The sequence below is a fragment of the Chaetodon trifascialis genome, chromosome 23 (assembly GCF_039877785.1).
Source record: "Chaetodon trifascialis isolate fChaTrf1 chromosome 23, fChaTrf1.hap1, whole genome shotgun sequence".
Taxonomy (NCBI): domain Eukaryota; kingdom Metazoa; phylum Chordata; class Actinopteri; order Chaetodontiformes; family Chaetodontidae; genus Chaetodon; species Chaetodon trifascialis.
In genome coordinates, this window is record NC_092078.1 from 16,397,744 (window position 1) to 16,422,539 (window position 24,796).

General features: G+C 43.1%; 1 protein-coding gene across 1 annotated transcript; it reads left to right on the plus strand.

The window, feature by feature from the left end:
* The first annotated feature begins 9,694 nt into the window (after positions 1-9,694).
* On the plus strand, positions 9,695-24,037 carry arsj (arylsulfatase family, member J). The gene is made up of 2 exons (XM_070992661.1): positions 9,695-10,520; positions 22,050-24,037. The coding sequence occupies exons 1-2, from the start codon at positions 10,210-10,212 to the stop codon at positions 23,443-23,445; spliced, it is 1,707 nt and encodes a 568-aa protein (XP_070848762.1). The 5' UTR covers positions 9,695-10,209; the 3' UTR covers positions 23,446-24,037.
* Positions 24,038-24,796: the final 759 nt, after the last annotated feature.

Consider the following 24,796-nt stretch of genomic DNA (forward strand, 5'->3'; position numbering starts at 1 on the left):
CGCCGTGCTGCCAGGTCAGTGATTCAGCTGGTGTTGAGTTGCAGCTGCTCGGTTATGACATAATGTAGCCGTGAAAAGGTGTTGGGTACAAATGTTAGCTCACCTGTGTTTTTCTTTGACACAAGAGGACTATTCTCTGTGAATGCCTGGCCAGACATATTGGGGTCAAAGGTTAGATTTAGGTGGGTTCCTGAATCAGGGCCCTGTTGACATCTCCCTCATACGGCTCTGCATCTTGCCATCTATCTTTCTCGCTCTTTCTTCCTCTGCCCATCGTTTCTGTCCTTTACGTATAGGCCTGAGGGTTGGTTCACCCAAGTTACAGTTAAAAATGTTTTGTCAGTCAGCCCGAATCATCGAGATGTGAAGCTAATTTTGGTTTTATTTGTCCAGGTGCCTCCATCCAAGTACACTGGAGGTGGAGAGAAGTTTGACTGTGGTACTCATAGGAATTAAAAATGACATTTGAAAACACTGATCTGCGTTTTAGATTAAATCTTTTTGATAGGTTAGTCACACCAATTACTTTGACGCATGTGAGGATTTGAAAATAAACTGATTTACTGGAAAAAGCTACGGCTGAACCTTCAAAAAGCTTCGCTAATCAGTTTTGTCATATTAATACAGGACCAAATGACAATATCTAAAGTGAAAGGTGTGGCCTGTAGTGAAAAACCAACTCTGCAGTTACTCAGCTCTGCAGAGCTCATGGTTTCAGTTTTCCACCCCACACTTTTATTGCTTTGGTTCACACTCACTACCCTCATCAGCCTCGACTCCAGCAGGCAGCTCTGATAAACCTACTGTCCATCAACTGCTCAATGCACCAAAAAGCAGACAAAGTTAGCAGCTGACTGGTGAACAGTAGACAATTAAGCAGCTAAAGACCAGATGTTTTATCTATTTATTTTTTTTAGCAGGAGGTGGTAGGAGTCAAAGCAGAGGTAGCTGCAGAGGGAATATGAGATTTATGTTTGTCACTTCTCTGAATGGATGCCAATATTGCTCTGTGTCTGCTGGATGTGTAAAATGAACTGTTTGCGGACACATTCATCAACACAGCTTCATGAGCTGATACTAGTCTGTTGTGTAAACTGCTTTTTCCACTGGCCCCAGGGGGCCAAACGATCGACGCATGCTTCTTTAAGTATGCCCTAACAGTTAGACGACAGCCTAATAATAGAGCTTTTATGACCACCTCTGCTGGGTCAAGTGTCTTCAGTGTCTCATGAAAACATAAATTACAGACACACATGTATTCACCATCTTAAGTCAATGAAAGATCTGAAATATGTATTTTTAAAATAAAATGCAGCGCTGTCGCACAATGAAATCATCTCCATTCTATGACTCAATAGAGGTAGTAAGTGAGAAAATCTATTTCTATGTAATTTGGGTGAACTCAACCTTCAAACTCAAATGACACACTCCACCTCCAGTGCTCTGGTCCCTCACCTCAGGTACTCCAACACAGCCATATATTTTCCCAACCTTGTGATTTTATAATGTCCCCTACTTTTGTCAGCCTTTGCCTTTCGCCTCATTGGCCCGCGCTGTCGGCTCTGGAAAGTCAAGGTTGAGACATGGGTGCCCACTTTGCAGACATACCTTTGCTTCAACAAAAGCTACCTGAGGGGGCAACCAGTTTGTCTGGAGGATTTTGCTTTTTTTTCCAACACTTTGTCCTTATCTTGGCCTCATCTGCACTCACTCAAGGTGTCAAGGCGGCCGTCGCTGCTGTCATCGTGTTCATCTCTGTGGCTGCTCCTGCGGATGGAATTTCTCTCTAACTTCAGGTTTTTTGTGAGGACGTGGACGTTAGTCAAAGCCACAGATCTTTGTCTTGCTTCTGATGACACTATTTGATTTAGGGACTGAATGGAAGTCACTGACACAGGAAGGGGCCCTGAAATTATATGATATATACATATTTCAAGGGGAAAATGAAATAAACAATAAATCTCAGATGAGAAAAAGTTAAAAGACCTGCCCCTGCTCGCCCAGAACATTTGAGCTTTCCTCTGTTCTGACACTCCCTTAATAATTTTCATCCAATCCCTTATTCTTCCAGTTCGCTCCATGAAAGGCTTTAAATTGTATGCACACATTAAAGCTGTCCAAACCCCGGCTTTTTGAGAGGCGTCAACTCTGCGGTGACAGGTGAGAATGCTCGTTCTTGTTCCCCTCAGCAGCGTAATCGCAGCCAAACAGACAGTGATTCTATCTGCAAAGAATAGCATGCTTGAACTGAACCGAGCAGGAACAAACAGGGCCTATTCTCTCGTCCCAGTGAGGTTTCTGTGCCGGGGCATGTCTGACATGCAGACAAAGCAGTCGGCAGCCAGCGATGGACGTGATAAAGCATATATCATTTTAAGATCGTGTTACAACCATCCAGATTAAGCCTTGGATGTTACTCTGTCGAGTTAATAAAACTATCAAATCCCAGACATGATGAGAGGAGGTAACTATCTCAACAATGCCTTGCTTTGTCTAAAAATGTGCAAGTTATTGTTGAGCTTAAATGACTGGCAGACATGAAATGTGAGCAAAACAGCTCATTTCTGCCCAGTAAGGCCTATAAAACCCAGGAGCTGGAGCTGCCTGCTAATTTGTTGTGCGGCGCTCTGCTGTTGTTTTTCCTAATCACTCTTCACAGGGAGCGCCTGCTGCTCATTAGAACATTTAACGCCCACCAGGCATTTTGTTTGGAGTGGATCTGCTGGAAGGTCAAAAGATCTCATAGCCTTCAGTTGGGGAGATAAGCTGACTCACTGGATTGGTATAAGGAGGGGGGGGTTAAGTTGTTTCCAGATGGGCTGCATGACTGGAAATGTTTGTGGATGAGATGGGTGTTCTGGAGAAAAGAAGCCAAAGAGGACCAGAACTAAATTCATCTTCCTGAACTGTGATAGATAGATTCTTCAAATTTAACAAGATGAAATTCTGTTGTCAGGTGTAGCAGGAGGTCTTTTCTGTTCAAAGAAAGTCGTACATTAAAAAATAACAAACTCAGGCTCATTTACACTTAGGGAAAACGCATATGTTTTCATGCGGTTTGGCCTCTCGTTTACACGCAAACAGAGTTTTTTTTCATGGAAAACGATCATTTTTTAAAACTCCGGTCAAAGTTATGTGTTGGTGTGTAAACTGGGTTAAACGGCGTTTTAGGTTCAAAACGTCACAACATGCAACTGAAAATACTTAACGTCATGTGAGCGACCTGTGTTTACACCCCCATGCCGCCCATAGGTGTGGCATAGTTATGATGCGCTCAACGCCGTATTTATCCGGGTTCATGTAAACGACAAGATTTTTGAAAACAATGTTGTGTGCACAATGTTATTTTTGAAAAAGGAGGGGCTAAAATACCCTGCTACGTGTAAACTTAGGCTAAGCCAACATTTACACATAGCAGGGCATTTCGGAAAATGTTGTCGTTTACATGAACCCAAATAAATACGCCGTCGAGCGCATCATTACTATGCCAAGCCTATGGGCGCGAGCGTGAACATAGGTCGCTCACATGACGTTAAGTATTCAGTCGCATGTTGTGACGTTTCGGAACCTAAAACGCCATTTAACCCAGTTTACACACTGACAAATAGACGGCATTTTCAGAAATCTCCACTTTGGCCAAAGTTTTTAAAAATTATTGTTTTCCATGAAAAAAACTCTGTTTGCGTGTAAACGAGAGGCCAAACTGCATGAACACATATGCATTTTCCCTAAGTGTAAACGGGGTCTTAGATGGCAGGAGGACAGGATCAAATGCAGAACAACAAGTGCAAAACTGCACTGAAACACCAACTACTCTGATGAGGTGCAGGTGGGGAGACGGGTGGAGAAGCTCAGGTGAGGGGAATGAGGTGAATGACACAGGAGAACAAGGAAGGAGCTGATTGCTGGGGAAAACGCAGGGAACAGGGCAGGCCTGACAAGGCTGGCAGGCCAGGTGTGGAGGGGAACACGGGCTCGAGAGGGACACGAGGGAAACAATGTAAGCAGACAACAAAAACCCCGAAAACGACAACCCACAATTCCTGAATTCTACGAGCCCTGCAGCAAACAGCACACAACTTAGCGGCTGGCTGGTGAACACTGGAGCATTTAGCAGCTAAAGAGCTGCTAAGTATTGGACTTACAGTCATCAGGTGTCTAAATGAATGCAATTGTTGCTACATGTCTGCTGGATGTGTAAACAGGACACTGTTTGCTGAATCAGCTTTTTAAGGTGATAAAAAGTCAGTGCTGCCTTCATAGCTTGATCTGCTGGCCCATTAATTTGTTAATGCAGGGTTACGACCTTTGTACGCTTAAAATGAAGTTCTTATGGGATCATCTAACAGCATCCAAAACCTTTCTAGCAGCAAAATCAGGGGGCTGCATCCAACTTAGAGGCTCTAACTTTCTGAAACAGACAGTCCATCTATAACAATCACAGCCATTGGCCAGCTGTGCACTGGTGTGGAAACAGCCAGTGTTTGCACTTTTCATATACACAGCTGAGTGCAACACCATGAATGCATTTCGGGAAAGACTGTCTGAAAACTGCTCTTTGCCATGACATGCAGCACCAGCAGGAAACTCCATACACCAAACGGTTTCAAGTATTACATTAGAGATGGTTGATTAATTTAAAAATCACCAAATGGGAGAGCTTTATCAAAAAACAGCTGACTTAGGGCACAAAAACCATAGTTTCCAGAGATTAAGGCTTGACTTTTGTTTGATTTAAACTCATAGAAGTGGTCCTGAATTTAGGTAGTTTAATGCAGCAATAAGTACACGTGCGGCACGGTGGCGCCGCAATAAGTACACGTGTGGCACGGTGGCGCAGCAGGAAGTGTGTGTGCCTCACAGCAAGAAGGTCGCCGGTTCGATCCCCGGGTCGGGCAGGGCCTTTCTGTGCGAAGTTTGCATGTTCTTCCCGTGCATGCGTGGGTTCTCTCCGGACACTTCCTCCCACAGACCAAAAACATGCTCATTAGGTTAATTGGTGAGTCTAAGATTGCCCTCAGGTGTGAGTGTGTGCGTGAATGTTTGTATGTCTACATATGTTGCCCTGCGATCAACTGGCGACCGGTCCAGGGTGTACCCCGCCTCTTCCAAACTCAAAACTCATCTGTTTAAACTAGCTTACTCCGTCTGATCACAGCTGCATTGCCTAATTTAAATTGTATTTTGCATTTTATCTTTATTGTTTCTTTTAATATTGTGTCTGTTTTTATGATTGATGGTGTAAGGTGACCTTGAGTGTCAAGAAAGGCACCTATAAATAAAATGTATTATTATTATTATTATTCACCCGTTGACAGCTGGGATAGGCTCCAGCCCCCCAGCAACCCCGAAAGGGATAGTTGGGTATAGACAATGGATGAATGAATAAGTACACTTAGTTAGGCTCTGCAAACATGCATCTCTCAAATGTAGCAGGTTTCTTCAGCCTTAAAACTGTGAATTCTTGAAGAGAGTGATAAAGAGCAGGTTGTTGTTTTCTGACAAACCTCTCTGGACTCCTTTGAATGTGTAACTACCACAGGTTTAAATGGGCTAAAAGGACTTCAAAAAAATCAAATCTCAACATTACTGGCATTCTCGTTCTATCTGATAAAGCTTTATCTGCACTGGGAGACAAGGAACTGTACTGTAGCCATGTAGGCTCCACCTGCTCCACCTTCAACTTTGGAATGTCTGACACAATAACAGAGTGCGGGTGAGTTCTACAGATCATGCGGGTAATCTATAATCTCCATGTCAACACTGCGGCACCCACTCTTCTTACACTCTGGGGTCATTCCGCTGGATTGGTTGAAACTTTGAGAGTGCATGGAAATGTTGACATACTCAAGCAAAGGCGGCCAAAAGCGTTACAGCTTTCACACTGGCAGGAAGTTTTTTAGTGTGAATGGAAATGTTGCCACACTTCAGACTTTGCACAGAAAGTCGTAGCTTCCAAACAGACGAGCGACTGGTGCTGCTGATGAAACGCAGATAATGTTAAAGCTCTCATTCTTTTTTGTGTAAGGTGTAACGATACTGCAGCCATTGTGCATCATTTTTTCAAAACTAGTTTTGGACATATTTGTGGAAACAACGTCCAAGCTTCAAGTCTCTTGGTAGGCGTCCCCCGTGGTGGCTATTGACAACTGAGAGCTGGGAGACACATCGTCCTCTTATGTGTCACACTAAAGAACAACAAACTGTAAAGCCTGCAAATGCTGATACAGACGTTTTTAGCGCGAGTAGCATACAGAGTAAAAGTAACATGTAAGCTGTCGAGCTCGAGTAACAGATGGGACTAATAGCTAACATCAGCCATGCAGCTGGTTATCTGCCTGTGGAGTTAAAGTGATACTACAAACCTTTTTCTTTTTAGAACACTTTTATTTCTGCAGGATTTCAGCAGCAGAACTGAGAAAGTCTTTGTCGTCCCTGCAGTACCCTAACACACAGCGACAGCATAAAAGAGATCCCTTTCAACGATTATGTCTGGAATTTAATTATTCGATCCATAGGCAGTTTTGGTATCCCGTACCACCCACTGTCCTTAATATTTTCCAACAGTAAAGCATTTACAGTGGAGGATAACTATCAGGTGTGCACCAGGAGACCAGAACATTACCTCTCAGGAGCGTCTTGCCAGTGTGTGTGGAGTGTGGGTGGAGTGTGTGGGGTTTGGCAGCAGAATGTGCAGGCACATTCCCACTGTTTTATGCAACCATCCAAAAAAACAAAGGATTTCTTGGAAACGGGGGCCTGGCATCCGTTGGGTCCGAGCGCCCCTAGGATCTTTATGCTCGATGGCACGCACTCGTGCAAAAGTCCCGGCCAGGCTCTTCATATCCTGTGCCACTGCATCGTAATAGCAGGCTGTGGCGATGAGTGCTGACTTAGGATGAGATCACGCAGCTCCTTAAGGATGTTAGAGAGCTTGAGGTCACATCTTGGAGGGGGCTGAACTGTTTCTGAGTGATATGTGCCTTCCTTATAATAGCATGACTAAGCAATTATACCTCTCCTACAATGCTGAGGACTCATTCTGTGAATTGGATTGGACTTATAGTTGCAGAGCCAGAAAAGTAGGAGGAATTGAACACATTTAATTTCAACATGCACTGCAATGATTCATAAATTATGCACATCCTGGTAACATGTGTAGACATGCTGGAGACACTCTACGCTTGCTGTTTGCTCTGGACACTCCGATCTGTCAACTTTGTTTTTCAACCTGAAAATTTATTCATGTCTCAATACCACTGGGTGTGTCTGTGCATGTGTGTTGTGCACGCATGCATTTCCAGAACCTTGACAGTTACAGCATGTGAGGGTCTTTCACATGCACACTGTACAGGCCCCCAGACACCTCTTGCCCAATTCAGCGGCTCACAGTCGGCTTCTTTATATAGCAGCCCCTGATCATACTAATATGGACAGTTATAGAGCAGCGCCAGGTAGAGACTGTTACTGCAGCACCTGTGAGTCAACAAAAACACTGAATGAGACCAAGCATGATATTTAGGAAGCTTGCTTCATACACTGCTCATGCTAATCGTTAAGCTAAAAAAAGACATTTCAGTATTTGTGCACAGACTTCATGCACTTATCACCTTTTGGGGGCTTTTTGGGGGACAGTCCACCGATAGGTTACAACCTCTGTGTTTCTCAATCTCTCCAGCATGTGCTGGGTCTGCCCCAGGACAGTTTTTTCTGCAGGATCTGAAATGTTGTTGCATTATGAGAGCGCTGATGATGACATCTCTTGACGAAATAACTTCTTTGGAAATGCCCCAATCAGTGGATTTTTGTCACGGGGCAAAGTAAACGTACGCAGATCTTTCACGTTGGCTTCAACTTTCAGATTCCTGCTGTTGATCAATCGCTAAATGTCTGGACAGTGCTGACAGTAATGAGGGGGAGCAGAGGCACAACAGAGAAAACTATAGTTTAACTGTGTTGCAACATCGACTGTAATGTAACCCAGACTGTACATTACTCCACACAGAGGGATGGTTTACAGACAGTAATGAGGCTGGAGTCAGTGGTACAAATACATGTTTTAACTGTGGGAGTAGTCGCTGCACCAACTCAATGAAAAATGTTCCCCTTTTGTTCCATGAACTTCGGCTTGCTTAGCAAATGTTACTCAAGCTTATGCAAGCAAGCTAGTTGATTCATGCGACCTTGAACCAATCGCTTGCAAAGTGAAGTCTCACTTCAGTTCCTTTTGTCAGGTATGCTGCCCTCATGCTCTCCAGAGATCAGTCTTCAGCCATTTGAATCATCATGTGCGATCAAGCGTTTGCTTGGGTCAGCTGAAGTTAATGGGCACTATTTGATGTGCCGTCCATTTTTTATTTGTAAAAAATGTCTCAAAATCTACTTCTGCAGAGTGATTGTCATCGCATCCTCAGCCCTGCACATCACTCATCGCCTGTGTACTTATATTTCAACAAGGAGGATGTGAAATATATCTGTCCTGCTCTGTTTTTGTAATTTATGGGCCTTTTCTCCAGGGCCAACATATAAATCAAATGCCCGGTTTCAGGAGCGTAAATCCAGAAAAGAAAAACAAATTGGCCGAGCTCTACTCACAAAGGAGCTCCAGCAAAAAGGTTCGACCAACAACATCCACATCGACTCATCCAGTCACTGTTTCAGATGAGTAGTGATAGTGATAGAGAGGTTAGCAGGTTAGGGATCTGGTCCTGGATAGGACCAAGTTGGAAACTGAATTAATGTTAAATGCTGACTGTGCATTAAAAGTAGAAAAAGAAGCAGAAAAAAAGAGAGTAAAAGAGTGTAAACGCCTAGAATTTTCATGACCACGGGCCACAGTTACCACTGAAGTCAAGTATTCTGTTTTTTTTCTTGGACTTTGGCTACAAAAAGGATTTCAATAAACAAAGCTAACAAATGATGAATATGTTATAGGCCGATTACAATATTTATAGAGTCATTATAATTTTAGTTTTATTGCTCTTTGTTCCAATGAAAATAAATGCTTGTCTTTTATAAGTTCAGAGTGGTTTGTCGGGGTGGACTTGTACTCATGACCTTCTAAAATCCTGGCAGCTGCCCTGACACAACTTTTCACTTTTCACCCACAGCGCTGTTGCAGTCACTCATAATCAGAAATATTAGATTCGTAAAATAGAGTGAATAAATGATTTTCAGCCAAAAAGATTTGATGGTTTCCCTGGGAAAGGGAGGGTTTGGCATTGAAGAGCTGCGCAGGGTGCAGGGGTGAGGTGCCGTGCAGAAATCTATTACTGTTTTTACTTCGAATGTTGAAATACATCGATTTACATATTTGGCCTGTATGCAGGCCCATTTGTGAACTCAGCACTTGGCAGGTTACTTTTCAGGTCTGATGCATATCATTCCCTGTGGAAACTTAAAAAAAAAAAAAAAGACCTGGAATGATTAAATATGAGCAAACCATGGAGTAACATATGGAGTGTTGTGGTCACAATTTGGGCTCCTGGAAAAATGATGTGTGACGAAATAAAACAAACGTTATACAATGTTTATTTTTTCGGTGAAAAAAAGCTTTTTAAATAAATGTGACTTCATTAAAGCTGCAGATGAACATCACACAATGATCACACGACAGACGTGTGCCGCGTTCCCTCCAGCTAAAACCCTGGAGGGGCTGCTTTCCGAGGCGCTCGTGAACGCATCGTCACACAGTGTTGCGCTGGGGTCTGCAGAGGACGTCCACATGGACCTGCCTCCTCAGAAAGACATCCAGTGTTTGCCTTCAGTCCTCAGTGAGCTCTCAGCTTGGAGGGGCCGCTGTCAGACAGAATGGAGGACATCTGCTGTGAACTCAGTGCACCGGCTGCTTCACGGCGTCTCTGTGCTTCGGAAGTTCTGCGCGTCTTTTGACAAACCCCACACAGTCGGGGGATGATAGACTGGTTGCAGCAGAGACAAAAGTCCATGTGGTTTTTTAAACGCGTGCAGGTTTGCAGAGTCTGCTGTATAGGTCAGACACCGGCTTGTCAGGAGGAGATGCATTGGGTCTCCACAGTTATCACCTCGCTGTCAGTGGACCGTGCGCGCGGAGAAAAGGACTGAACACGATGCGAACCCGATTCCCAAGAGCTGCCGTTCCCCCTGAACATGTGCAACACGTTACCGGCCGCACACGCCGCCCCACCGCCCGACACTAACCGCGCCCGGAGGTCTGAATCTGGCTGAAACATGTTGATCTTGTGGGTCCCGGTGAGTTTATTCCTCAGCTTCATCGTGTCTCAGACGTGGAGCGTTCAGTTGTCGTGGGAAAACTGGGATGCCGAGCTGCGCAACCGAGGGAATGAGTTTGATAAGACGAGCTCTCAGCCGCACATTGTCTTCATCCTTGTGGATGATCAGGGCTTCCGGGACGTTGGGTACCACGGTTCAGAGATCAAAACCCCGACTCTGGACCGGCTGGCAGCGCAGGGAGTCAAGCTGGAGAATTATTACGTGCAGCCGCTGTGCAGCCCGTCCAGGAGCCAGCTCATGACCGGCAGGTATAGTGCACCAGTTCCATAAATCTGCTCCTTGAGCAGCACATCTTTATGGAGTTTACTGAATAAAATATGCTACAAAGGGAGTCCAGGCAGTCTGCCATGCATCCGTCAGGGGGTCTTTGAAATGGAAAGCCCATAGTAAGATGAAAGGTTATCATCCAGCTGAGTCTTATCTGATAATGTTATTTATGGTCCAATGAGACAGTTGCTATGTGGTTTGATCAGGTCTCTGCGCTGATGCCAGACAAGGCGCTGATCAGGAATGAAGTCATGCAAGTGCAAGATGAACACGTGGATCTTCATTTGAAGATTTTAGGTTACTTCTTTAACATTCTGTCCAGTCGTGTATACAAGTCAGTGTCAGCAGGATGAGCCATCATTTCGATGCTTTACAGATAGTCGACCCCCTGCTGTGCTCCATTTCATAGACTTTGTTAAAGGAATTTATTACAACCTGGATGCTATTTATAAAGCCCAGGCCTCTGGCTATCAGTTCTATTGGTTATGATAACATTGTTCCTTGCTCTGATTCATCACTGCAAAGCAAACATTCATTGTAATGACTTAATCTGACAGATCACGAAACATCTCATCAGCGCAGTTAGGTTACTACATGATGCCTCGAGCTGGAACTGTGCTGCTCAGAAGAGCTTTGCACAGGAGCTGATGCATGGGCACGCCTCCAAAATCTCACCTACACGTTGTGCTGACTTGCGCATCAAAACAAGTTGATTGGTTCATTCAGCTTCTGTCAGGAGGCAGATGAGAAGCTGAGACTAAAACAAATGGAAAGGTGCTACGCACCAGTCTGGAAGACAAAAAGCGATCCCTATGTTTGCCTACAGGCAGCCCAGAGAAGCATAATCCCAGCTGCAGTCATTAATTATGTATCCTTTACTCTGAGATGTAACAGGACTGCTCAATTTCCCAAAAGCTTAATAAACCCAATACTTCATACAAAATGTAGGTGCTATTACGCGTGGTGAGCTGAGGTGGCTCCTCTGTAAAACATGCAGGGGAAAGTGATCGCTGCAGTCTTGGAATGTGGCAAAATGGCCAAAAAGAAATGTGATGAGGATGTCAGACAGGTTGGAAACAAACGTCCAGGTTAGTCAAATTTATTGGGAAGAAACTGTTCCATTCAGCTTTACAACACAACTTCTGTTTCGACTGTGACCTTACTGTGCTTATCTTAGCTGTGCTCACACACACTTGTTTCCTGAACAATGGAGCACTATTAGTGACTCTAATTATTTTGTATTACTTAGTATTGTCAGATACAGCTGGTTACCAATGTTGTGAAAATAGAAGTTTCCTCCATCAGTGTGTATGAAATGACCCGCTACAGGAGGGTTTGTCTATCATCGCTATTTAATGATAGTGTGCTTTTGAGCTACGTACAGCCAGAGGGATTGTCAGGCGATTATATGACTTTTTAACAAACTTCTTAGTTGAGGTAGTGATAGAGAAAACACTTTGCCTCCAGCGTTTATTCAGTACCTAAGATCATGTGATAAGAGCTTTCGGTCTTATCACATGATCTTCATCAGTGAATGAAATCTTGCTCAGCCTTCAAGCCAGCATGAGTGAGAGGCCCTCACAGTGCTCTGGAATGCATCAAAAGTGCAAATGTGAACACGTTCAGTTCCTCGAACAACTGAGCAGTTTGCATCTGCTGATGAAGATCATGTGATGTGATCAAAAGCCAGGTGAGACTGTTGTCCCCTAAACCTGCAGAAAGAGGGAGGCGACATCAGAAACGTGACACTAAACATCTCATGTCTCACATGCACAAGACCAAAACTTCGTTCTACTTTTTCATGTTACATATCTAAGTTTATTCTCCTTCATCATCTCTGATGTCCATCACGAAAACATCTGTAAATCCTCTTAGAAGTCGTAGAAAGAAGCCGCTCGTTGTAACTCCAGACCTTGCCTGAGAATCGACATGTTTTGAAGCTTTCTTCAGCGTCACATCAGTCCAGTGAGAGCCGTCTGCACATCACATACATTTCGAACAGAAACTGCTGATAGCCACTTCAGCATACTTTTAATGATGTCAGTTGAAATATGAACAACAGACTAAAAACCTTAAAACCTGATCACAGCCGCCAAGTTATGGGAACTGCACTTCCAAAACTTTGAAAGCAGACTTTGAAAACTCCTCCTGAAAGAGTAAGTGGGCCTTGAGTTAAGATTGTTTTTGTCAAACCAATGTTTAAGTCTTTCCAGGGTGCAGCAGCGTTGCCTTAGCAACCACTTAGTGTTTTAGTGGGCAGCAGGAAGCTGTAAAGAGATATTAGAGCATGGGGCTGGTTAAGGTATATAGTATCATGGGGGGTGAATTGTGGTCTGGCTTTGTAGTTGGCTTACAGTATGTTTCACATCAGCAGTTTCCCCTACATGCAGCTCTGCAGGGCTTCTCCACGGCCTGCAGCATCTGTCCTGTTCCACTCCTTAACTAGGAAGGAGGAGTCTCGCAGGGCACAACTGTTTTTTGGCAGGCGTCCGAGAAAATAATGAGAAAAGTGCAGCCACCTCCTCGTTCCTCTGCCATTTGAAAAAATAAAAATCTCTAATCTCTGACTGGAGCGAAAAGAAGCTCTGCTAACATCCATGTGTCAATGTAGGTGCAGATTCCATTAATTATCCCAGGCTTGTGTTCCTGAACGGATGGTTGCAGAGGAGTGTGTGTGGTTGAGTTTGGGTGAAAGAACTCCATCCATCAGCCTGTTAGCATTAAAACATGAGCTGTCTGTGTCAGCCGGACACTCAGTCAAGCTCTGAGAACAACATTGCAGAATGTCTCTCTGGCACGCTTGCGTCGACTTGTCGAGGCAAATATCAGACATAGTGAAGGACTGAATCCAAAACATAAGCACTTCGTAAGAGCCCGATTAAGTTTTTACAGGCTGTTTAAACTGGTTACCGTGGCAACCGCCTGTATCTGAACCCAGCTGAATACTTGCTGAATATAATCAGATTTTATTATTACTTCAGTTCTTTTTCTATCCGAGCTGAAGGTCTTTGCTGTGCGCCGTTCGCGCTGCGCTTTCCTCACACAGATTGACAGGTTTTCTTGTCTCACACATTACTGTCTACGCTCAAGAGACCGCACGGACAAAATAAATACACTGAGACAAAATGATACAACCCACACACTGTCATGGCAGTCACTGCTTATGGAGGATGCTGTCATTATTTTTACTTGTTTAAAATCCTTCAGCGGCAGATTGCTGTCTTGCATCAACTCCTCCACTTCAGCTGTAACATGTCACCCGCAGAGTGGAGTGAAAACTACAGTTGTGTTCACTGTGTGAGTGGACCAACATGGATAATTCAACATGGCTTTTACATCATGTTTGACTCTGCTCAGCACTAGTATGACTGGGTGAACACAGGATATCTTAGTGGCTATAGTGTTCACAACAGGTTAAATATATACCTATATAACCTGCAGTCACAATAACCATATTTTAGAGAGACAGGCCATGTCTGCCAGTCCTCTCAGCTATAAATTACACTCCTCTGCATCACTATTCTAAATTCTCACAAATGACAGATCTTTAACCATTAATCATGAATATAATAACAACATTACAGCAACCTCATACCCTGTGACAGCCCTGTCATGTTCAAAGAATCCATAAATTCATGCTCGACACCTGTTTTTCCCATTCAGGGTCATGGGGTTGAATCTTTGCACTCTAGAAGTAATCCCAGAATGCATCGGCAGAGAGGCAGGTCACCAGTCAATCACAGAGAGAGATATACTTGTGTGCTTTATTATGTGGTTTTGCAGTGATTAGCATGGATATGCAGTTGTGGAACCAGGACCAATAGTCTCCCGGCAGTCCTTCAGTAATTTGCAGGTTAAAAGACCTCTTAGTAAAAAACAAGTTGGGCGTAAAACGAGAGAAAACAAGATTGTGCCTACTTAGATTTATCTTGCAACCCCTTTGAGGGTCCTGACACCCAGGCTGGAAACTACAGGTTTAGAACACGTATAACAGTATATGTAAATATATATTGTTTATTTAAACATCTGTTTAACTTCAGAATATGGTCACTTAAATTCTTTTGAAACCATGGTTATATATATTAGAACCCAGATGTCGTATATGTCTTACCTAATTCCGACCCAGTGGTAAGCGACTGTTTATATACTTCTTTTTACTGACGCGTCTGCTGACATGTCACATCCTGGCAGGCAGCACAGATTGTACTTACTGTACAAAATCAGATGTGGTCAGATGTAAACCACATGGGAAAATAGAGTGCATGTTAAAAATGGACTGAGTTCCTTTAGTTTTTGGAGATTTTATGAATTGATAAGGTTACCAAAACTAAGAGGCTGAAGATGAAATAGATCTGGCATCTTTATAGAAGCAGTTGTGTGCAGCTGCTATTGGAACCGTAGAAAAGCTCTTTAACCTTCCAGTCACAGGAGCTTGAGAAAAGATTTGCTGTCCACCCCCTCGGGACACTCACAGCATCAGAAAAATTTCAACCAGTCTGGTTTTCTTTAAGCTGCACTGATGAGATTAGAAGCTTAAAGTCAGAGCTTTCCTTCAAGTTCAGAGTTGTCATGCTCTTCAACCCCATCGGGTTCCCACTGATCTTAACTGATGAAGAGAGGTGGATTGCCCCAGGTAAGGGCTGAGGTTGCTCCTCTCAGCAGCCACTAAAATGGAAAAATGTCCGATATGTTTGAAGAATGTGTACATACACGACACGACAATTGGTATTTATGAAACCTGTCCACTTGTTTTGGATCCTTTGTAATTAACGGTGTCAACAGTGAATGTTCTATCGTTCGAGTGCCATGTCAACTTACCTGTTCTGACAAATCCAGCACAGAATAGATCTTTATTGTCCACAAGGCTGAAATTTGTCTCCTGCTCACAGAACACAAGAAACAACATGAAAAAACGGACAAATAGTTAATAAAGCAAAGACACAGATCAAGTCAGATTACACAGTTCATGTCAATGTCTGTGGCAGTCACGTTGTAGAGTTAAGAATATAGATGGCACTTTAAATAAAGGGCTTGTAAAGTACAGTTTTTATGGTTAGAGGGACTCTATAGCACCTGTCGCAGCTCAAAGACTGAAACTGGCTGAAGACAGGATGGAATCTATCTGCCAGGATACTCCTCACCTTGTTCCTTGTCCTGTCCATAAAAAGTTGAGTCAAAGGTTTTGGGGGTCTGCACCTATTTTGCTTGCCATTGATACAGTCCAACGAAGTTTTATAGTTTAGGTGACCATATCAGGTAGGACAATGAAATGTACATCATAAACACACCTTTCAGCTCTTGTGTCCATAGCTGAACCTCTTAGACTTTTGGCTTTCTTTTCTTGAGTTTTGGTCAGCGATGCATCCACAGGTAAGATTGCAGTAAATACCAGTAAATTATTGTTGCGATCTTCATGGTGAACCTGGCCGCCTTTCCTTTGGCCACATCTTTTTAAGCTGTGGTCTTTCTTGTCAAGCAAAGAAAAACCTGGTTTAAACAAAATTGAATTTCATTATCAGTCTTCTACATCGCTGAATGAGCTACTGTCCATCAACAAACAAAAGATGAAGAATGCCCTCTGGGGTCCCGGATAAATGAAGAGCAGACCTGAAGCAAGGATAGCAGCTTTGTTCCAAAAAGCTCCTATGTCATCCTTGAACACTGCGCTCTTATATCCTGTTGGATTTAAATGTGGTCTAAACCACAAGAAGTATTGGTTCGGTCATTTGCTCAAAGCAGCTCTTTTTCACTATACTCCTGCTACAAGTCTGTCTCCTTATTCACACACTTCCCATCTGTCCACACTTATCTCAAACTTGTCTTAGCCTCTCACTCACCCTTTTCTTGTTGTTTCAGTGATCTGTCACTCTTTCACTTCCTTTCCTCACCCCACACCAGTCTGTCCTAGAAGGGTTTGGACTTGTTGAAGTCTTGAAAAGAAAGAACCTTCATTACTTGTAAGAATCTGTAAAATAGAGAACTTAAGGCCAAGCAGGGAACAAAACCGAGGGGAGATATTCAGAGATAGCAGCAGAGTAAATGAAGAGCCTGCCGAGAGGAAGAGCTAAGTAAGACGAACTACTCCAGGGCTGACTTTGATTAAATGCAGAACGCAGAGTTGAAACTGCTTATTTGAACCATATGTGAGGAGGACGTGGACCAGCAATACAAGAGAAAGCCCCAGCCTGGGTAGCAGTTCTACACGGGAACCTCCACAACCTCAGTGGCTGGAGCACCGGCCAGTGCGCTTGTCTTGTGGGACTTGAGTGATTGTCGGCGTTCAGTGATTTGAATTTAATGGCGTGTGTGATTTGTTGGCCTTGTGGCTCAGTGGTTGAGTAAATAAACAAGAGAGATAGCATGATTATAGCAGCATTTAAGACCATAAGTTTGCTTTTTACTCAAGGAATGCAACAGCAAACTTTGGCCTGATAAGATGCTGCTAGAAGTATTACTCTTCCTGTACATGGCTTGAATCCATGTTGAACAAAGGATGCAGAGATGCCTGACCCCAATGCTTGGGCCTTTGGGCTGTGGCTGTCTATTCATACCCTGCTTGGTTTTAAAAGAACCTATAAATCAGTCACATTAGACATGTGGAGGGACTTGAGGGAAGGAGGGAAAGATCTCCAGAGGGTAGCAGTTGCTGCAATAATTATTTTAAGGTCTCATAAATAAGACCTAGAACTGTCCTTTAGGTACCTCAAAGCCTGCAAAGTCAAGACCTGGTTCTTTTGTAAACCCCTTGCATGTCAAAGAGAAATAACACAGGGACACTTTGAAAGTATTTGCGCTCACCTTGTACCCTCCTCTGTCAAGGCCTCAGGCTGGTTTGACTGATTTGTGTAGCGATCACAGGCTGCACTTTGCATGTCATTCTCATTACACGGCTTTAACCTTTTGGTATGTGAACACCACCAGCCTGCAGGATTTGCAAAGCAGGGTTTGGGGCTCGTAAGGGGTTGAATCTTAAACACACATACATGTCTTAATAAATTTATACACGTATGTGGTTTCCATTCTTATCTTTCTTTTCACTTTCTGAAACGTATCATCAATGCTTTTCATTTCAGGTTCTAGAGGGGCTTTTCTTTCAGTTTCATTGGTCTCTTCAAGGGTTACATTGATGCATTGATGCAAAAGTGCCTGACAGATAAAAATAAACGAGGTTAATGGCAGAAATGGAAAAATGATCCTTGTATAAATGGAATGAATAACAAATACAGATTGAAGATAATGGAGTGTATTACATCCAAATGTCATTTTATGGACATTTATTGGCTCGTAACAAGGCAAAATTCACCATGCGCTATACTTGTGGAAAGTCTGGAGAGATTACGGAGAACAAGGTTTTACAAGTACTTAGCCTTACTTTGCTTTAATAACATATTATTTGGATACCAAATCAACAAAGTAGTGGAGTAAACAAGCTTCTTTATGTTTTCCCCCCAAAAAAACACATTCCCATGCCCGGCTTGGTTGATTTCTTGTTGTTGATGTTGTTGTCTCAGCCACAAACACATGTTGCCTTTACTTCTTCCCTTCATTCCCATCCCTTTCTTAGTTCATTGCATTCAAATTGTCGCCTAATGACAGACCAACAATGCCTCCTCTGTCCCCCAGTATGCATGGTTGTAGTTGGGTTTCAGAGCTCCCCCTGCATAGACCACCAAGTGACAAGAAATTCTTCTCGTCATATGAAACCAAGACACTTTTTGGCTCCCTCCAGGCCCAGTGTGGTCTCATTTTGAATTCACTGACCTGACCTCAAAGGCTTGCAATGAATAGAGGTATCAAATTCGGAATTGTGCCATATTATTATCCTGAGGAGTTAAACATTTTTAAAGGTCCCAGGAACTAGCTTTGAAATCCGTGGGAATCGTTGTTGCCAAGTAGTAAACATTACAATTTCCTAACTTGATTTCCAAAGGTTTTGGAGGCATCAAACCCAGATGGCATTTTGTTTCAGCAAAGCACAGTGCAGGACAGACAGTTTTATCTCCCCTAGAGAACAGCTCTGCCACCAGGTTTATCCAGAATGTCGCCACCAACTGCAGCTAGAACTGAAACACACTGGTGATGAGAGTTGTCAGCGGCCAGGGTTCCCTTCAGGAAATTGATTTGTAGAGGTGGTAAGGGCTGAGCTGTGACACACTCCTACACACATCTGTGCAGTACAGCACCTTAAGAGTCTACAACTTTGCTAGTGTCTCTGAGTCTGCTTTGAGCTAAATGCTAACCTCAGCATGCCTAAGTGTCTCAGGGATAATATATACATGGTCATTTTAACAAGTGTAATGTTAACTGTGTTTACCATTGTAGTTTAGTACTTAGCACTAGTATGCTATCATTTGCTAATTAGCACTGAAAACTGAGGTGGAGCTGAAGTTGAAGAGAATGAAGGTTTTGGTCATAAACCACAGGATTGGACAAACTTTGACCTAGTGATGGTGCTAGATTAAAAGATAAGAGATCATCAAAGTTGCTCCTTTGTGGGGAACATAAATGTGTTTAGCAGGTTTCATGGAAGTGAGATATTTCACTGAAAACCACTAATGTTGTGGCACCAGAGGAAATGTCAATGAATCACCAAAGTCAGTAGGATTCATCATCTGGGCACCATGAATGTCTGTCACAAATTCCATGACAATCCATCTTGATAGCAGGACTGACATTGCCATCCATAGAGACATGTTGCTAGCATGACTAAAAACAAATCATGTGCTCAGTAAAATTGAATAACAATCTATACAAATTTAATATTCGATTTGATTTTACAAATTATTTCAGATTTCCACTTCACCCAATCACACCTGGTTTGCTGTAGAAAACCATGTACAAGCTAGTCTTGAGTATGTGTATGATGTATGATGTGGGAAATTGAAAATATTCACATCTTGGTTGATGTTTTTTGGTAGTCACGTTTTTCTTAGTAAGATACAAGCATCAGCTTGTGCAACCAACATCACAGCACTACAGCTGTAGTCAATTTAAAAGAACTTGTCCTCTATCCTCATGACAGTCTAATGGTGTGTGAACCGCTTAAGGTGAATTACTCTGGAGACACACCAGTTAAAGTAGAAAATCTTACCAGTGTTCCAGACATTCATTGAGAAATGCACCAGACTGCACTTCACCAAACTGAAACACAGGTATCTTAAAACTGACCAGAGTGCAAGCATATGGTCTGAGCAGCTCTGCGACATGCAGGGTAGTTAGTATGTGTTTGCAGTTGCAGTCTGTGATTTTATGGGGATATGTGTAGTGCTCACTGTATTGTCTTTTGTTGAGTAGGTTTTGAGTTGTAAATTATTCAGTTTATTGCTATGTTTGGAACATTGCACACACCACACGGTGGTGTAACCCTTGAAGGACTTTTGCATTCTTAAGGGGCACTGGAGGTTTCTTAGGGCTGACCACCTTCTGGTTCTCTTCCAGCTGAATCCTCTTTTCTAGAAACCTAAACCAGACACTTATTTTCACTCCCTTTCGCTGATGACAGCTTGACTGCACACCACAAACCTCAGGAGAGAGTGAGGGAGGGTCAGAACAGGGAAGAAGGCATCTGGATGCATCAGTTCCTTGTCTCCTGGGTGTCTTGCTCTCAGTCAAAGCAGACTGGGGGAGTCAGACAGAAATTAAGTCAGACCTCATTGTCCTCATCCCTGAGAGCTGCTTCCAAAGTCACAGCTGCCTCACTGTGGGCCAGAAACACAGTTACACTCTCAATAATAATAATGATGCTTAAGTTGGCTGAGCTCCTTTAAAGTCAGGCCACAAATCCCACAGCTCGTGGTTTTAATGTGTTTCATTAACAGTTACAGCTAGTAGTCTACTCAGTATTAGGGCAGGTTATCCTTTGAAAAAAAAAATCTATATATCAAAGTCTTCACCTTTTTTTTCCTAATCTTAAATGTACAAATCCAAAACCTGTTGAAGACCTACCGGAACCTGGTGAGCATAACATAATTTTCATAAAAGACACCTGGTCCAAAAATGATCTGAGAACAGTCAGTGCCAGTCTGAATACTCCCAAATACAAATTGAACTGAACCAAAATGCAGTTGACACAAATAGACAGCACGAACACTGGGAGCAGCATGACGGATCACCAATTACTGCGCGTCGTTGTTAGAAGAGAGTAGCAAACATAACTGTGCCTGCGCTTCACAGTTTACACTGTCCATCCTGCTTAGAAAACAGACTTTTCTTCTACGATGATAATGACGTTCCTTGGGATTTAAGATGATAGTGTAACACCATAATAAAGCTATTATTTTTCATTTGCTTTGTCAGGCTTATCAAGGAAGCATTTACATCACTGTGGACATCTCTTGTGAGACTAGGCATTGGTGACGTGCACGATTGTTGAGTAATTGATGAGGTAGTGGTGTGGGAATGATATAGTACTGAAACTCCACTGGGTGGAGAATGTTTGTTCTGAGTTGGAATTCATCAACGATTCTATTACATGCCTGCAGATACAGTGTAATGTCATTTTGATCTAAGCTGTAATAAAAGTCGAGTAAATTACCCCAAATGTTGGACTGAGTTAATCCTCCCTTTACTGCCAAAAGCATGTGAGAGTTTTTTAGTGAAAGCAATTAGAAAAATGTACTTGATATTAAATCTGTCCTTAACTCATCAATAGTCCTACGTTAGCTTGCTGCCAAGATGACTGATTCAGCATTTTTAGCTCTAGGTCACGACTCTGTTTCCCTATCTGGTCTTGACTGACAGGTGATCTGTTTTTGCTCTGGGCCTCCCCCCTCCAACTGAGATTACCCATCCACCTCCTTCCAGTGCAGTGTTAGACATCAGTTGAACATTATCCTGCGCTTGCCAGAATATAAGCACTCATTTGAGAGCTCAGATGTGTTTGCCTTGGACTTGGTCCATTGTAATTAAGATTTTCATTGAAACATGGATCAGTTTGTTATTTCCAATACAAATATTCTCTCTGTGACTGGACAACCTACTGCCTTCAAATGGTCTGTGAGAGGAATCCTTTAAGGAGAGAAAAAAATCTACTCTTAAGCTTTTTACTGTGTATTGGCAGCATTTGCAGTGTTTAAATTTGTTTATTGAAATATCATACAGTAGCATGTGACCATTGTATAAATAAAATCATGTAGCAGGGCTTATTATCCTATCTGGACCAGTTTGTGAGGTATTCGTACAACTCTTGACAGTTAGAGCAAAAAATATAGAGGAAGGCTTTTCAGCATTTGCGCCAACACAGCCAAAACGTAAATGTACGTAATGTCATCTAGTGGAAAAAAGTAAAGTAAGGGGTAATACAATCATCTGTGTCATGGCAGACCGGATCATCATGGCTTGGTACTTTGTTACAGCAAACTAATTTATGGTGCAATAACTTGTGGACAGGGTTCTTTTCCAGTTTTGTGTAGCATAAATGTGTCAAACAAAGACTTCCAATTTCTTTGAATGCATATTTCTTTGAATATGTTATTATCTCTGACAGGGTGATATCTGTTTTTATTTTGTAGGTATCAGATCCACACAGGCCTTCAACACTCGATCATCCGAGCTACCCAGCCCAACTGTCTGCCCCTGGAAAATGTCACCCTGCCCCTGAAGCTGAAGCAAGCGGGCTACTCGACCCACATGGTGGGCAAGTGGCACCTGGGCTTCTACAAGCGTGGCTGCCTGCCCACCCAGCGTGGCTTTGACACTTTCTTCGGCTCCCTGCTAGGAAGTGGGGACTACTACAGTCACTATAAATGTGAAGGGCCTGGTATGTGTGGCTATGATTTGTATGAAGGAGAAGAGGCAGCTTGGGAACAGGACCGTGGTATGTACTCAACTATGATGTTTACTCGGAAAGCTATCAGCATCTTAGCCAACCACAACCCTCGCAGACAGCCCTTGTTTCTCTATTTAGCCTATCAGGCAGTTCATTCCCCGCTACAGGTTCCTGCCCGTTACCTCGAGCGCTACAAGGGCATCCCAAATGCACATCGTCGTAAATATGCTGCCATGGTGTCCTGCCTGGATGAAGCTATCCACAACCTCACATTAGCTCTAAAGCGCTACGGTTATTATGACAACACAGTTATAGTGTACTCATCGGATAACGGCGGCCAGCCATTGGCAGGTGGAAGCAACTGGCCCTTGAGGGGGAGTAAAGCCACCTACTGGGAAGGTGGGATTAGGGCTGTGGGTTTTGTTCATAGTCCCCTCTTAGTTAACAAAGGGACAAAATGTCGATCTTTGGTCCACATCACTGACTGGTTCCCCACGCTGGTGACCCTGGGTGAAGGAACTTTAGATGAGGATCTAAATCTGGATGGATACGATGTCTGGGAAGCTATTAGTGAAGGACGCCCATCTCCTCGCCAGGACATTCTTCATAACATTGATCCAATCTACATCAAAGCCAAGAATGGTTCGTGGAAGGCTGGGTATGGCTTATGGAACACTGCCATCCAGGCTGCGCTACGGGTGGGCCACTGGAAGCTCCTGACAGGTGTCCCCGGCTACAGCGACTGGGTTCCTCCACAGACCTTTTCCAACCAGCAGATAATCAATCGCTGGCATAACGAGCGTGTCCGTTGGGACCGGGGTAAGTCCATCTGGCTGTTCAACATCACAGCTGACCCTTATGAGAGAGTGGACCTGTCTCAGCGCTACCCTCACATAGTGAAGAAGATGCTAATGCGGCTAGCACAGTACAACAAGACTGCAGTGCCGGTACGCTACCCAGCTAAAGACCTGCGCTCTAACCCTCAGTACAATGGGGGCGTGTGGGGACCTTGGTACAAAGATGAGAGGGAGGAGCAACTGGTGGATGAGAGATACAACTTATTCACCAACCACCTTGGAAAAAGAAGGTGGAAAAAGAAATCAAAGAACAGAAAACTGAAAAGGAAGGTAGAAGAGTAGCCTACACCATTTGTGAAAGACTTTGGTTGCCTTTTCTCAGGGAATAACACTTCTTGTTTCAGGATTGTCCTCTTCAGATGTTCTAACTCCAGTTAGTTTTAACTTGACTCCAGTATATACTGTATGAAAAACAATGTGGATGGACCTTTGAAATGCCTCAAGAGAATAAGAAAAGATCCACTCGTTCTAACACTACTGTCATGCCCAGACACAACTGAGACCTCATGTTAATGTTAGGGGCATTTAAAGAATGTTTATTTTTCTAGATTGTGTTGCATGCTTGAACTGTTGTCACCTTTGGATTGTTCTGTAGCTTCATGTTTCACTTAGAGTAGAATATAAATCCTCCAGACAGTTGCCATAAATTTTGGTGACAGAGAAATAAAGTAAGACATAGTTCTATTATGTTGTGATTCCGTATCATGGAAACAGATGTAGGATTTATATGTTGTGTGAGTTGATGTACATTGGTTTTATAAGCAGTCTGTCTGAACTTTAGAATAATAGATTTTGTTCCTCTCTATAGATGTCTGGTCTGGCACCAGGCCAACCTGATTGTAAGACAAACTAACATAATAAAAGCTCCAGACACAAAGCTCTTTGTCTCCGCCAATCTTTCATGGTCTGTCTGGTTTGCATTTTATTACTGCCAGATTTCGTTTATTCTGATGACAATAAGTACTCTTAAAACTGGAAAGTTTAAACATCTCTTTCATATTTAGAAGCTGACAGATGGCCACAAAGGACATTTATTAATGGAAAATAGCGTAAAGTGGCATCTGACCAGTGATAAAGACCTAATCTGCTTTATTGCAGTCCTTAAATGTGCTTGCCTCATCAGTCATGATGTACAGTATGAGAAGTTGTGATCAAGGAAAAAAGAGAAATCAAACTATTCACACGGAGTGAACATAACTGACAATCTGTAAAACTATATTTTCCCAAAGCGCCTGTTGCTTGGCAGCCAGGCTCATGGGCTCAAAATGTTGATGACTTGCTTGAGCTGTTCATGAGTTGTGCTTGTAGATGGTTTGGTCTGCTTTACAGGCCAATTAGCTATTTTAATGACACTAAATGACTTCTAAATGCTCTGTACCCTACAAGAGTTATGGTTGCCTAAAAATGGAACATGGTCTGCTTGGCTCTGATTTGCTTCCCTTGCTTGTCTATTTGTCTTTTTAATTAGCTAACCAAGAAGCTTTTGTTAACAGTGCAGTTTTGTGGCTCCGGTACAGTCTGAGAGCTTGAAATTGTTTCGAACACATGAAACAACAGGAGCTCCAGAGAGAGGGGCTTTCCCATGGAAGGAGTGCCAGGCTACACTGCACATCCCTCCCATCCATACTAGCTT